At 48.4% G+C, this 13,575-nt stretch overlaps 3 protein-coding genes across 3 annotated transcripts; all 3 read right to left on the bottom strand.

Annotated features, from left to right (window-relative positions):
- Positions 1–1,036: 1,036 nt before the first annotated feature.
- Positions 1,037–2,431, bottom strand: gprC (the record flags this gene model as incomplete). Its single annotated transcript, XM_040898702.1, has 2 exons — positions 1,037–1,777; positions 1,838–2,431. 2 exons carry the CDS (start codon positions 2,429–2,431, stop codon positions 1,037–1,039), a joined length of 1,335 nt encoding a protein of 444 aa, XP_040748395.1.
- A 5,799-nt stretch (positions 2,432–8,230) lies between these two features.
- On the bottom strand, positions 8,231–11,098 carry P175DRAFT_0121879 (uncharacterized protein). The gene has a single exon (XM_040892378.1). The coding sequence runs from the start codon at positions 10,954–10,956 to the stop codon at positions 8,362–8,364; it is 2,595 nt and encodes an 864-aa protein (XP_040748394.1). The 5' UTR covers positions 10,957–11,098; the 3' UTR covers positions 8,231–8,361.
- A 1,176-nt stretch (positions 11,099–12,274) lies between these two features.
- P175DRAFT_0447262 (uncharacterized protein) lies at positions 12,275–13,063 on the bottom strand (the record flags this gene model as incomplete). Its single annotated transcript, XM_040894387.1, has 1 exon — positions 12,275–13,063. A coding segment is annotated over one exon (789 nt), but the record flags the coding sequence as incomplete, so codon positions are not given.
- Positions 13,064–13,575: the final 512 nt, after the last annotated feature.

Here is a 13,575-nt window from a genome sequence, read left to right as displayed (position 1 = left end):
ATGTATGCCCGTCAGGTCCACGGAGAGTCCAAGGCGTTCCCTCGCATACATAATATGACCTGTCCACTGCTTGATCGACGCTATATATACTACTGTTCAATACGGAGTACAATGACCCCTTTCAAACCCTCGGGAGAAGGGGTCAATTTCAACTGCCGCGCAATGATCTCCGGTGGGTGGGTGTGTGGGGGTTTCTTCCATCTGCCGTGTGGTCCCCCATTTCGCAACGTTTCCCTCTAAGGCTCTCCGCTCTCGTCGCTTTAGTCTGACGACCTGTGGGACCTACGGAGTATGACCGGTGGCCAGACTGGGATTCCCCAGTATTGGGTTCCAAGAATCTTCACGCTGGGTCACACTAGTGGGGTCTACAGGCAAGGGGGGATAAGAGTCATTATTTTCATGAATTGGTATATTGAGTATAGGAGGAGCCTTGAGAGTTTGATGAGGTCGAAAGGTGAAACTAGAGAAAACTAGAGAACTCTCAAAAGAGAAGGAAACTTAGAAATGAGATAATAATAGTTCTAGATATTGAGTACGGAAACAAGACGTCTAAAAGAGGAATCGAGTTCCCTCAACACAGGAGTACGAGGAATATCCCCATTCAAACAATTCATTGCCAGCGTTGGGTATCTTTCTTGGTAGTTTAACAAGGAAGGGAAGAAGAGAGAGACAGTGAAATCAATATAGGGTATTGTATGGACACAAAGAGTTGGGGAAGAAAAGAAAGTGTGCATGTTATATATACATTGTAGCCATTTCTGTTGCTTGCCAACTCCTAAACAATCAGCCAGCGAGACGTGAAAGGAAGTCGTTGAAGAATGATCAGAAGCTTCAGAGCTTGGGGCATCAATTAAACATATATGATCTCAATGAAATCAAGCATAAGCGGTGCGGATCGGCCGCGAGAGGGGAGGCCAGAGCTCCCCCCAAAAAGATAGGGGGAAAAAAAAGAAAAAAAAAAAAAAAAAAAAGGCGTGGTGAGTTTCCAAAGATTTAAACATAAAAAAAAAAAATAGAGATTCATCAGGGAACATTGTCACCTCCCCCACATGCCCACTGCCGGTCCAGAGTTGTTTCCCCTAGGCCGCAGCGTGTCTCGACTCGATCGGTCACTGGCACCCGGGCTAGAAGGAAATGCAGGCTCGGAGGTAATCTCAATTGTAGTATGCTGGTACACCTTGCCCATGGAATTCACTATGCCGCCAGAGTTTTGGACAATGTTGTCTGTCGAGCCGTGCGGTGAATCGTCTTCATCACCGTCTTGCCTTGTTTGGAGAACGCTGATATCCGTCCGCAAATGTTTAGGATCCGCAGTGATAGTAGCCAGATGGGTATCGGCTCCACGATTCTTGCCGTTGCCGCTGGTGAATCGATTATAACTGCGATCAGCGCTCGGTTCTGATTCTAGGATCAGATTCTTTCGAGTCAGGGTATAAAGCAAAACATCGACCAGGCCGGAGCTTGTGATCAATGCCCCGGCAATACAAAAGTAAACTATACTTGGCGTTTTCCCTTGCGCTGTTGCCATACGACCCGCTGCAAGAGGGAGTGACAGGATAATATACGCGATGGGATAGATCACCATGTATCCAACAACCCGACGGAGGCGTTTTAAACTTTCCAAATGGCTGCTTCCCAGGATAGCAGACTGCTTGATGCGTTGACGGAGCTGGAACCACAGGACTGCGTATAGACACACTGTACCAAACTCGGCCAAGAAGATCCACAGGTAATGTGTCCAAAGGCGTATGGGTTCGTACTTTTCGCTGATCCAACACTAAGGGCAGGGTTTAGCATCACAGGCTGGGGGAAAGAGGAATGGCACACAGAGACATACCCAAGCACCAGATGGAACAAAGACATATCGTCCATGGGCCGCCAGTGGAATGATGACGAGGACCGCAATAAACGCCCAGAGACCAACCACAAATGCAACGAACACCCGATGGCTCATTTTCTGACCCAACGCAACTATAAGGAAGGTATGGAATGCGATGGCGAGGACGAAGATTCCACTCGCTGGGTCTCCAATCTGCAGCCAAAATCCTTGGAGAAAGCAAGCTGATGTCGATGCTTCGATTTTATTGTCCGCATACCACTTGATACAGATCAAGAACGCTAGAGACTGCTGAAAGTCGGCAAGAACAAGGTTAAAGATGAGGACGACGTATTGATTGTAGCCGATGTATCGTTTGTAGCTTGAGCGCCAGAAGACCAGGCGGTATGTGATGAAGGAAATTAACACCAGAGTAGTAATTATCGAGAGGATGGCCATAATGAAGACCGCGATGAGCCCTTTGCGGTGGTTCCCCGGGAGTGGATTGACATCAAGCGACCCAGTATCCCCATCCATATATGCCATTCGAGGTGAGAGGGCATCACTTTTACCATCTTCACCCCATCGGGAACTGAAACCCTGCACAATGTTCATTGTCGAAAGTTCCGGTGTCGTACAAAGCCTGCAGGCACCGCAACCATGATCCGAGAGGGCTTACCCTGTCAGTATGAAGACCACGCACCCCAATGTAGTGTCTCTGAAAACTTGAATATTCAAGTTCAAAGTAGGGGACTAATGGTAATTTCAAGGCTGAATGAGCAAAGCAAATTTGCCCCCTCACCTCTGGTTTTTTTTGGGAAAAGGGTGGTGGGTAGGAACCGGCAGCTATCATAAATGAAAAAAGCGGATTGTCGAAGGGCTAGCGAAGAAAACAGGCAAAGCAAATCTTAAATTTTTTTTTTTTTAAGAAAAAAGAAAAAGAAAAAATCTAGTCTATTGGATGGGAGAGGTCTTAACCAGAAAAGGATAGGGATTGAACGACTACAGGCAATAGTAGTGGGTTCTATATATCATAGCCGCAACGGTTGTACCTGGAATGATTTTGAGTTTGCCCGGTTCATATCCAAGGCGATAAAACCACGAGGCATACCAGATTCCAGGTGCCGTGGATCGAGCCAGCAGTAACAGGATATGTCCGAAGTCAAGAGAGCCGAGGGACGATCCCAACCCGGGCTCCTGAGAAGGCGAAGGGGAGTTTTTGGAAGGAAAATTCTTTGGGGTACAACATGAATGATTCTCGACAGAAATGTCTCTAGCCTAGTAACAACCGTTCATCAAATCCTCGAGGCAAGGAAAGGTGGCAAGAGACACCAGAAAAGCGTTTAGTCCCTGCCCCGTTCAGAGGGTCCATCGCCCACGTAACCTGCCATTTCAGGTCGACCATTAGTATCCTTGTCATTAGTTTACGGTGTAGAAATAACATAACGCCAAACTGGCAGGGAATGAACTGCGGAAACTGCAGGGGTGAAGTCAGTTGCCCCAATCTCCGAGTGTCATGATGGGTAGGGGGGGGGGGGGTTGGGGGGGTTCTGTTAGAACAGGAAAAAAAACCCCGTCGTCGGCTGGAGCGCCTTCGCAAGGGAGCATAGTGCGTATGGAGAGGAGGTAGGATGAGCAACGGCTCAGATCAAAAACTTGCCTCCAGCTGGCTGACTGCGTGGGCCTTGGTGGTCTCGGGTCTCCAGAGAGCCACACAGTTGCACATAACCACCCGCAAGTGTAGAACCTACAAGTTCTCCAATCACAGAAGCACCAGATCAGAGTGGTCCGTTATTCCAGAAGCCCACTATGGTTTTGAGACCCTCCTTGCTGATCAAGTAGTTCTGAGGTAAAAGGTACCGACCGGATCATATCCTGTTTTAGGACAAGTCGTTGCGATAATTCTCAAGTCCCCATCTTCAGGAACAGGATTCTATATTCCGTAAAAAATATGAAGAGCAGAAAAACTCCCACCATAAGGTTCCGGCTAAAATCTCCTACCTTCTTCAAAAATTCTTCTACTATCTCTGTGTGCGCTATGAACCGCCGGACACATTCTGTGATGGACACGGAGCGGGTCATCACCGTGCCAGTCCGCGCTGCCGGAAAAAAAAAGGGGAGAGAACGGGAGCACCTTTTTCCCATGCATGTAAGAAGGGGTTATTCATTACTATTTGAGCCGGGGGTAGGTAGGAGACAGATTGCTTCGCAGAGGTGGGTAATTTTCTGCCATGCTGTCTGGTTAGTGTAGACGTTGACAGGACAGACTTAGCCCTAACTGAAGCCCACCTTGATACCTCCGTTGATAAAAACGACTACTGCATAAGGGAAAAGCAACAGATTGTCAGTTAGTTAGTTAGTTAGGTAACCAGATCCTAATAGAACAGACTCCCAGTCCAAATGAAACGGCTGACTTGGACTCCAATAACTCCTCCTGAAAGGTCAGCTCCATTTCCCAGACCATTGTTCATCATAATTTTAACTCTAAGACTCAGATCGTTGACGATGTTCTTTGTTCTTTCCATATCATTACCACGTCAACAGGCTACATTGCCATCCTCCTAGCAATCCATACTACTTTCCGTCAACGGTCAAGGAGGTTATCCGCGTCCTCGAGTTCCACACGGGATCTCGACGTAGGGATTTATCCCCGGCATACGCCAATGAAAAGCAATGAAAAGCCTCCCTCAAAAAAAAAAAAAATTCGAGGGAAAACACGATCTAGCTTAACGGAGTTTTCCTATGTAGCAGTACTCCGTAGTTATGTAGTACACACCCTGCCCTCCGCGTGTAACCCCCGCTTAACCACCCATGTTTGGTCTGCGTAGCTAGGTATGGATGGACGGGTCTTACGATATACATAAAACTATGTAGGATTGTATCAAGCTCTCTTAAAACAGCCCCGACCTGAATCCATGGTGATTTAGTTGGGTACAATTTCCAGAGATTCAAGCATGACATCTCTTTGGATTCCCCCCTGATTCAGTTTCCCGGTATGCCGTTAGTTTGGGTGGGCAAACCTGGACCAAATAAGTCTGCAGATCCTGTTGCTTTATTCCCAGGCTTTGGAATTTGATTGTTCTCGCGTTAGCATTCTCCACACTATACGGAGGAGAAAATAGCCCGTCCTCCTTGGAGACTTTCCCTTTCTCTCTTAGTGCTCCTCCTAGTGGGTTTTGCAGTTGATCCTCGCACAGACGCTTACACCACGAGGGAGAAAAAGGCGGTCTTTCTTTACCCAGCCGATTGGGAAAATATTACGACGGCAATAGTCCGGTGTAATCTGCCTGATCTGGATTCATTGAAGAAGCTTTTGAACTGCTCAACCGCCATCATGAACCAGCAAACCACTGTGAAGCGGTTGATCTTCGAGAACTGAGAAGTGATATCCCAAGTTGCTCAAGGTACGACCAAAATTTCGGCATTGCCGTTTTCCCGGCCATATTCTCCTTTATTCGCCATATGGTCATTTATTACCCTTGGGTTACAGGCTTATCCATCATCGAATGATGACCATCCCACGGGAAGTTAGGATGATGGACTACCAATTCAATCTCAATCTTGATCCGTCGATATCTCCGCGACAGTACCAAAGAGGAATGGACAGCAGCGGACGTGAAATAGGACCCTGAGACCCCCTTTGCCGTTGACTTTGCCGTTGACTTTGCCGAGTTGACAACTTGATATGATTGCAGGCAAGACAGAAACCCTGCCAGGATGAGACAAACTCAACCCAGGCACTCCGGTAGCTTGGTGTCTCGGTTGAAATTTCCACTCTCCCGTGGTCTCCTCTGATCCTTAACACGCATTAGGATAAAGGCGTGCCATAACTGCTATTACGGTATCGAACAACATGAGTCATGGCCATCGTCTTTTCTGATTCTAGTACTCTTTAGGATAGAGCCTCATCAAATCAGTGAAGGCCGACAGCATTGAACAACATGAATCATGATCATCGTCTTTTCTGATCCTAGTATTCTTTCGAATAGAGAGCTTTTTCAAATCAGGTACAGCTCTGAACCATGAGAATCACCGTCTTTCTTTAGGCCTTCGGTTTGGCTTCGCCCGGCTAATCTCATAATTCACGTTCACATATCTGCGCCTTCATTCGCAAGCCGACTGATGATTCCTGGAATCCAAGGCTTTCAAGCCCATATGTCGGTCCATTGAAGTCCTTGGCCAGAACACTTTCAGATTGGCCATCGGAATAGAACTAGCGCTATGGTTCCCTTACAGTCAACATCTCCACAGACTTATTGGATAGGGCTAGGGTGATGGGTCCCATTTTAGCCCCCTCGGCATATGATTTTGCGATTCAGACCACAACCCAGCCCGTTTTGCTACGGCGTCAGAATTCTGGAACTTTCATTCTCCTCAGATCTTGCCCTGATCCGAATCATGTTTGTGGTCGAATGTTTCCGCCCCTGTTCCACACTGACAAGCAAGGGGCTGGATCGTGCAAGATGCTATTCTTGTGAGCTGGTGTATGTACAGGAATGCGAGAACTTTTCAAGATGCCAATACTCTGCCCCTGGGAAGCTGAAACGCCATAGGCTAGCTAACAGCTAAAGTGGGTAAAGGCCCTGCAGAGGGATCAGCTATTTACGCTGTAAAGTGCAAAGTCCCATCGGCCCCCAGTCGCGAGCCGTAGCTTTCGGCGGAGTGCATCCTACTCCTATACATTAGCAATTTTTGGCCATCAGTTTCCAGCCGAACCATTCATTCCTCCATTCTTATGGGTGCTTTCCGAGGCAGCGAATAAGACCAGATATAAATAAACCGCCCCAGAGAAGAAGAAGAACGAGTGAATTAATGCAATCAATATTGACAACGATATACTTCCTGGTCCATTTAGTGCAGAATACGGCCCCATTGATTCGTCTTGTTTCGCAGCTGCCCTCTTCTACTCTTTCCCTGAGTCAAGACTCAAGAGTGCAGAGTCTCAAGTTCCACCGTTTCTCTGTCGTCGTTTCTTCTCCTCTGCAACATGAATTCCGTGATTCTTCATGTATGTCATACCATCTCATCTTCTCCCCGTCCCTCCCCCAAGAAGACCAAGCACACCCCAGGCAATCAGTGATACCGGAATACATCCCTTCAGATAACACTGCCCTGCCAATACAAAGTACCTATGGTAGGCATTAAATTAGATTTCCTACTCCGTAGGTAGGCTCTTTACGCATCCTACAGAGTACTAGTAAACGTCACGTCACCCGCTAATACGAGAGAAGAGATACGAACTCGAACTCGAATTCGAATCGGAACCTCTGAAGCTTTCTAGTCCTGCTTGTCTCGTCTTGTCTTATCTTAAGTACCTAGGGGACCTGCTACAGTTAACCCAGTGGAATTCCATCTCTGTATGTGCTGCGTAGAAAGGATGAAACTCCGAGATCTATTCGTGCAGATGGAGGAGTCCTAGATTCTAAACTTAGTTGCCCCGGGCTGGCTTTATCCATTTTTCTTTCTTTCTTTCTTTCTTTCTTTCTTCTTTAGCTACCCGCTACCCGTAGTCCATACAGTAGTGTAAGTGCATTAGTGTAGGTAAGTAGGGTAGTGCTAACTACTATGAATGTCTTTAGTTAATTAATTGACTCGGAGGACTCCGAACAAGCTGATTGGTTGAGTTCTACATATATATATATATATATATATATACAGATATATATGTGATCATACTACATTACTAGCACTAGTGGTAGAGTAGTAGACAGCCTTGAATGGATCATTCCATCTAACAACTGACTCAAGGAGTAGCAATCCTGGCGAGTTTCATATATACACGAGTCGAAGGTATAGCTGATTTTGCACTGCCTTTGATTGTTGAGGTAAACCACGCGCATCGCCCACCATTTCACAAAGACTGGTTGTAGAGTATACGCAACATACAGGACTGTCCTCTCGATAATGTTATTCCTACATCTACAGCCCTCAAGTACCCCTTTTAGTCTATAGCCAGGAATATCTTACAGAGAAATCAGTACCTCCCCCTAGCAAGTGCAAAGCCATAACCTGTGATTGTAACTTAGAGCCTGGAGCCTGGAGTCCAGAGCTGATATCAGTGCCATCCAAGCCCGCTTGAAGAACTACACTGAACAAAATGTACAGCAACTTGCAAGGAAACACGCAGAAAGCTGGAAAATTAACCTGCAGGCTAAGCAAGAAGATATGGTATATTTATGGCAATGGTGAAATGACATTAATAACACAGAATGTGCACAGTGGTGATATGATGCCAATCTACTCATGTACAAACCAAACCAGCTCTAGTCGTATTATTCAATAAGGAGGGAGGAGATATGTGCTTAGGGTCTTATTTCATGCCGTTCATGGTTCAATTCGTTCGTTAAGCGTCGTTAATGCTGAACAGGAGAGATGGAAAGAAACAAAATGAGACAGAAAAAAAGAAAGATCCGAAGAAAAGAAAAGAAAAGAAAAGAAAAAGAGGATAACCCCAGGAATATAGTGATATGATTGTTTAACAAGACAATGAGAAAAATAATCAAATTATCCTAGCGGCAAATACGCTGGATTAAATGATATTGATTTTACCTCCTCCGCGACCCGCGACCGTCTCGTCGGCCGGCGTGGGAGCCGTCCTCATCTTCGTCTTCTTCTTCAACAGGGGCTGGAGTTCGACGTTCGGTGCGTCGTTTCGGTCGACGTCGTCGGTTCGAGCTGATGTTGCTGGCTGAGTCATCCGGAGCGAGAGATTGAGTGTCATCCAGGAAATCGTCGTCGGTGCCACTTTCCCATGGATACTGGGATGCAGGAGTACCCAGTCGAGCCTCTACGAATGATCCCCGGCGGTTTTGGTTTGCAATTGACAATCCAGCACCGCGTTCTCGGAGGGCTAAACGCACAGCTTCTGCTTTGAGATGGAGCGCCTCGAAGGCGTCCTCTAGCGCTTCCATGCCGGCGTATATGTCTCTCTCGACCTCTGCTAGAGCCGCAATTTCCATCTCCTCATCGAGGGCAATCGGTCCACCAAAAGATGCCGGGGACCCTGTCCCGCCGAACGGTTGGCTTGTCGGTCTGTAATTTGGATCCATAGCGTTCGGAGTTGGGCCGCGAGACATTCTTCCAGGGCTATAGGGAGTAGTTGAGCGGCTACTACCCCAGCGCGTCGGTGCTGGGCCATTGGCGGCAAAAGCGTCCTCTGCGCCGCTGCGAAGGAACCCGTCAAAGCGACCCGAAATCAAAATGTCCCACTCATCGTCACTAATAGCTGCGAGAGTGGCCAGAACATGATGAATTCCTGGGTTGCTGAGCATATACATTGTTGTCTCGGGATCTCGAGGAGTAGATCCAAGCCGATAAAGCCGTTGGATAGCGAATGATGACGAGACGAGCGCAGGGGGTCGTGGTCGAGGCTCTCCATCTGGACGTGGGGTTGGTGATGTTGACGAAATACCCAACAACGAACAGAAGAGAGGTCTTTGTTCCGTGCCAAGGTGTGTTAGCATAGCAAAGGTTAAAGTCTCATCATCCACCTCCTCTGGTGCACTTGTGGGTTGATCCACCTGCTCGTTTAACCACCTGTCAACAGCAACTTTTGTCTTGCGCGACTGTCGAAGAAAGTGCTCGCGATACTCTTCTGGGACGTCGATGTCCATCTTTTGCATGGGGATGTGCTCATCACCGGACAGGTCCACATCATTGACGGCGGTTGTTAAAATGAAAGGTGGCCACCGAGGAAGCTCGCGACGACCGGATACCAACTCCAATACTTCACCCCAGCTCACCCCGGACGGAAGATCCTCAAAATGCTCACTCTCACACATCAAACAATTGCATGACTCGGATGAAATGTCGCGGGCGAAAACCGCTTCCAACCGGTCGAGGAGGCGGCGAGCTACAGATCGATACCCCGTCGCGACGGCTAAGGATCCGTTCTTATTCATAACACTCTGGTACTTGTCAAGAAGGTGATTGAATGGCTCAAACACCTTGCCCGCGGCAAGATGAGGCTGGAATGGGAGATGAGGCTGCGTATCAGCTAACCCGGCGCCCAAGAGAAGAGCTTTTGGTACTTGCTGCTCTAGCCCTCCATTCTGGAGTAGGTAGTCGACACGGGGAATAGAAAGAGGCATCTCTGGTGGAGGCGGCGGCGGTGGGGGTGTACCATATGCAGAGCCTACAGTCGGTGGCCGGCCATATTCCATCGCAATCTCGAGGGGCGTTCGACTTCCAGAAACATGGCGATGAGACGTAGATGAGCGTGTTTGGTTGCGAGATGGAGGTTTTTCTGGGCTCCTGACTCTTCTAGAAGTGGTCGACTGGTGGGGAGCTGCGATGGTTGCGTCAGAGCCGTTAGTGGATTCTAAGCCAGCATCGCGAACCGTTGCAGGAGACCGAGGTGGGGATACTGCGGCACTCGTAGGCGACCGCTTACGATGAACAGTGCTATCATCCAGCTTTGATTTGGAGGCTTTGTGACTGGTGGTGCGCGATGGCGTGTCCTTTTCATAACTTGAGCGTTTTGATTTAGGGGTTTCTGGTCGTACAGCTTTGCTTGTCTTGCTGGAATCGTCCCTTTTCGAACGCAGGCTTGACGATGACCGATTTATTTCTGCCTTGATACGAATTTTAGTTTTCCCATCCTTTGGCTTCTCGGTGGACTTTTCTTCTTTATCCCCGACCGTGCTTCCCTTGCGCGAATGCTGATCCACGCTTGTCAATGGGGGGCTGGGGGGCGCATTTTGGGTATCGGAGGACTGGTGCTGGGTCTCGGACTTGGTCTCGTCCTCCTGGGGTTTCTCGGTCAGGTCGGTTGGATCGGGTGTAGGGATGCCTGGTTTGGTAACAGCCTCTCTGCTATGAGCCTTAGAAAACGTAGGGTACGGTAGACTGGTTCGCGACTCGAGGAAGGATGCCGTAACGGGCCGGCTGGCGCTGTCGACGCCCGGCATGGAGGACCGACGTTGCTTACGGGACTTGGAAGCGGAGGCGGAAAGGGTGGAGGAACGGGCCGAGGGGGGGTCGAAATCGTCTGGTTCCTTGGTCGAGGGCTGGCTGGGTCGTCCTATAGATGAGCGGTGGTGACGATGCTTTGTTTTTGAAGAAGTAGATGAGGATGAGGAGATTTTTCTGTTCCGGTCCCTGTTACGATCTCGGTCATTTAGTCTCAAGGGTAGAAACATGACTTGTGGAATGGGCTCGAAATGAGGTCGATGGGATAGAAGTGAGAGAAGACGACAAATGAATTGTTGTCTTTCTTCCTTTTCAGGCCCTTCTTCCCTGTTTTCGGTTCGATTTTTGTGTGTATCCGTCTAGTTACCTCGTAGATTTTAACGATAAAACCCGCCAAGGCAGCCGCTAAAAGACCTCATCGAGAGGAGAGTTGTGCCACAGCGGGAAGGGGAGTTGGAAAGTCGATGAACGATTTGAGCCGATACTCCGAGTGGTGTGTATCGTGTTCGAGGTATGCTTGTTCTCGGCTGGCGCTTAGAGGAGGTCAAAGACCGCAGTTCTCACTGGTCCAATTCACAGCTAGGCGCTTATATCAATCCACCAATAACTATGTTTAGAGTCATGCGACATCCCGTGACGGGGCGAGGGCAGGGCGAGGACAGTGGAGGGAGAGAGGCGGCTGATAAAGGATCGAAAAGGCAATCACTGAAGGGTCAAAGAGGTGGAGGATTCAGGAACTGTGCATCGGGAGCGATGGATGGGTCGTCGAATAGACGAAGGATTTTTGCGGTAGGAGAGGGACGAGGCGAACCCCCGCTGGGACCCGTTTAGTCGAAAATAGTGAGGTTTACTCCAACGAGGATAAGGGCGACTAGTGGGGTGACGTGGTGCTGCATGGAAACCCGACCAAAAGGACTTGGGGAAAGACTCGAGTCGGATGGGGTTAAAGAAGATTTTAAGATGGAATACGAAACGAATTGAAAGACAGGATTTGGATGATGCTGGTCGTGAAGTTGGACTTGGTCGAGACTGAGTTGCCTGATTTTAGGGAGTAAAACGCTACGATGGTCATGTGAGATAGAACTCTCGCACGTGACTGTGTAAGGTATATATAAAATAGCTTCCCCGAACGTTTTTCAAGTGCTTTCATTACTATACCATGAAAAAGGGGCTAATAACTTGAAAGAAATAGGATATTCTGAAGAAGAATCTGATCAAAGTACCTATCTATATAAGATCTTTTCCAAGGTTACCACAACAAAGGCGGGCAACTGTAGATACCATTAAGATTGGAATGTTGGAATAGGGGTTGTGGTCCATAACTGTAGTAGGGCTTCAATTGACCTGATGCTATTGCTACCTCGGTACAGGAACAGTATGCTGAATTTGCAGCTCTCAGGATGATCTAGCGTATAGTGATAAACTCCCGTGGATGATATTGATTGTGCATAGCGTGACAACACAACCAGAAAAGGGCAGTTAACAGGATTAGAAGTGCAGTATAACTCCATATCAAGCCAACTGGTCAATGTAATTGTTGCAAGGCAGCTAAATAGCCCGCTTCACTGGTGACGTTTCCAACACCCAATTGCCTTCCTCGATGTGAGCAATTGCTCCACGTCGCGCAGCCCGCATCATTTTCTCGCTCGCCCTTGTCCTCTCCCCCGTATGTCGATCCCAGATCCAACCTTCCTTGAGCCACATCCACGTCAGATAAGCTCTGAGTTCCTTATCTTGCGGCAGCACAGACTTCCACTCGGGAACAAACCCAGCAGATTCTGCAGCCGTCGTGGCACCACCCGCTTTCCAATCCTTTGCTAAACCCCGCAACTCATCGCGACAGAAAATCCGCCAGCTGTCCAACGAGTAAGCGCCGACGCCAGGAAGATGGCCGATTTCCCAGGCTACGCGCGGATCATTATCGCCGATGCATTCTCCTGGTTTGACATCCCTGCCGTCGTATTTGTTTGGGTAATTGAGTTTGCGGTACCGCTTCCCGCATGCGGGGGTACGGGCTAGCCAGGTCTGCGCCAGGGTGATGCATTTTTTCGCGCGTTGATTTTGGAAACCTAGACAGTGGATCATAGATACTAGCTCTGGTGGGTTGGCTGCGGCCATATCCTCGATTGTTGGGAAGCGATCGAAAACTTGAAATAAAACTGGCAGGGCAACGCCACCGCGTGTACGGTTGAGGAAGATGGTAGCAAGAAGTAGGCGAAATGGATCGTGTGCAAGCTGCTCCTGGACCAACCCGAAACTGGGGACATCGATTGGCGGGAAGGGGAGACATGAATTAGGATCAACCAGGGGTTCTGGAAAGTAGGGAGATATTTTGGGGAAAGTAAGACGAGATCTTTTTTGAGCAGTAGCCGCCGGTCGACTCGAGGAAATCCCAAGCGGAGGTGGAGTGTGTGCTTTCGTATGAAGAGACTTATGATCAAACTGACTAACTTTATAACCTAAGCTTTCTGCTATCTTTTCAGGATTTTTAGTGTTACGAAAAGCTTCTGAGTTGACGACATCAGTCAAAGTCGAATCGGAAGAGAAGTTGGATAGCCCCGTCTGCCCTGTTATATTGGATGCTCCAGGGGTTGAGGGCAGGGTAAAGTCATCGGTTGCATTATCGTCACGAACCACTGCCTTGTTCGGCAGTTTAATTGACTTGATACCACTAGAATCGATAAAATATTTTGAATTCGCCTCATCGCTGGTGGTTGAACTCGGCGAATCATTGGCTGTTAAAAATCCAACAGAATGGGATTGGAAGAAGCCATTCCGTTTTCGCTCAGGCGCTTTGCATTCGTTGCCTGTGTTGGGAGGTTATTTTGGCCTCGTTTCTTCCTTCGCCT

This window comes from Aspergillus ochraceoroseus, assembly GCF_002846915.1.
Source record: "Aspergillus ochraceoroseus IBT 24754 chromosome Unknown P175scaffold_13, whole genome shotgun sequence".
NCBI lineage: Eukaryota > Fungi > Ascomycota > Eurotiomycetes > Eurotiales > Aspergillaceae > Aspergillus > Aspergillus ochraceoroseus.
The sequence above is the reverse complement of the archived record's forward strand: the minus strand, read 5'-3'. Positions and strand labels throughout refer to the sequence as shown.

What these genes read in the sequence shown, in the direction of transcription:
- P175DRAFT_0121879 (XM_040892378.1), bottom strand. Translation starts at nt 10,956, where the DNA reads ATGTTTCTACCCTTGAGACTAAATGACCGAGATCGTAACAGGGACCGG.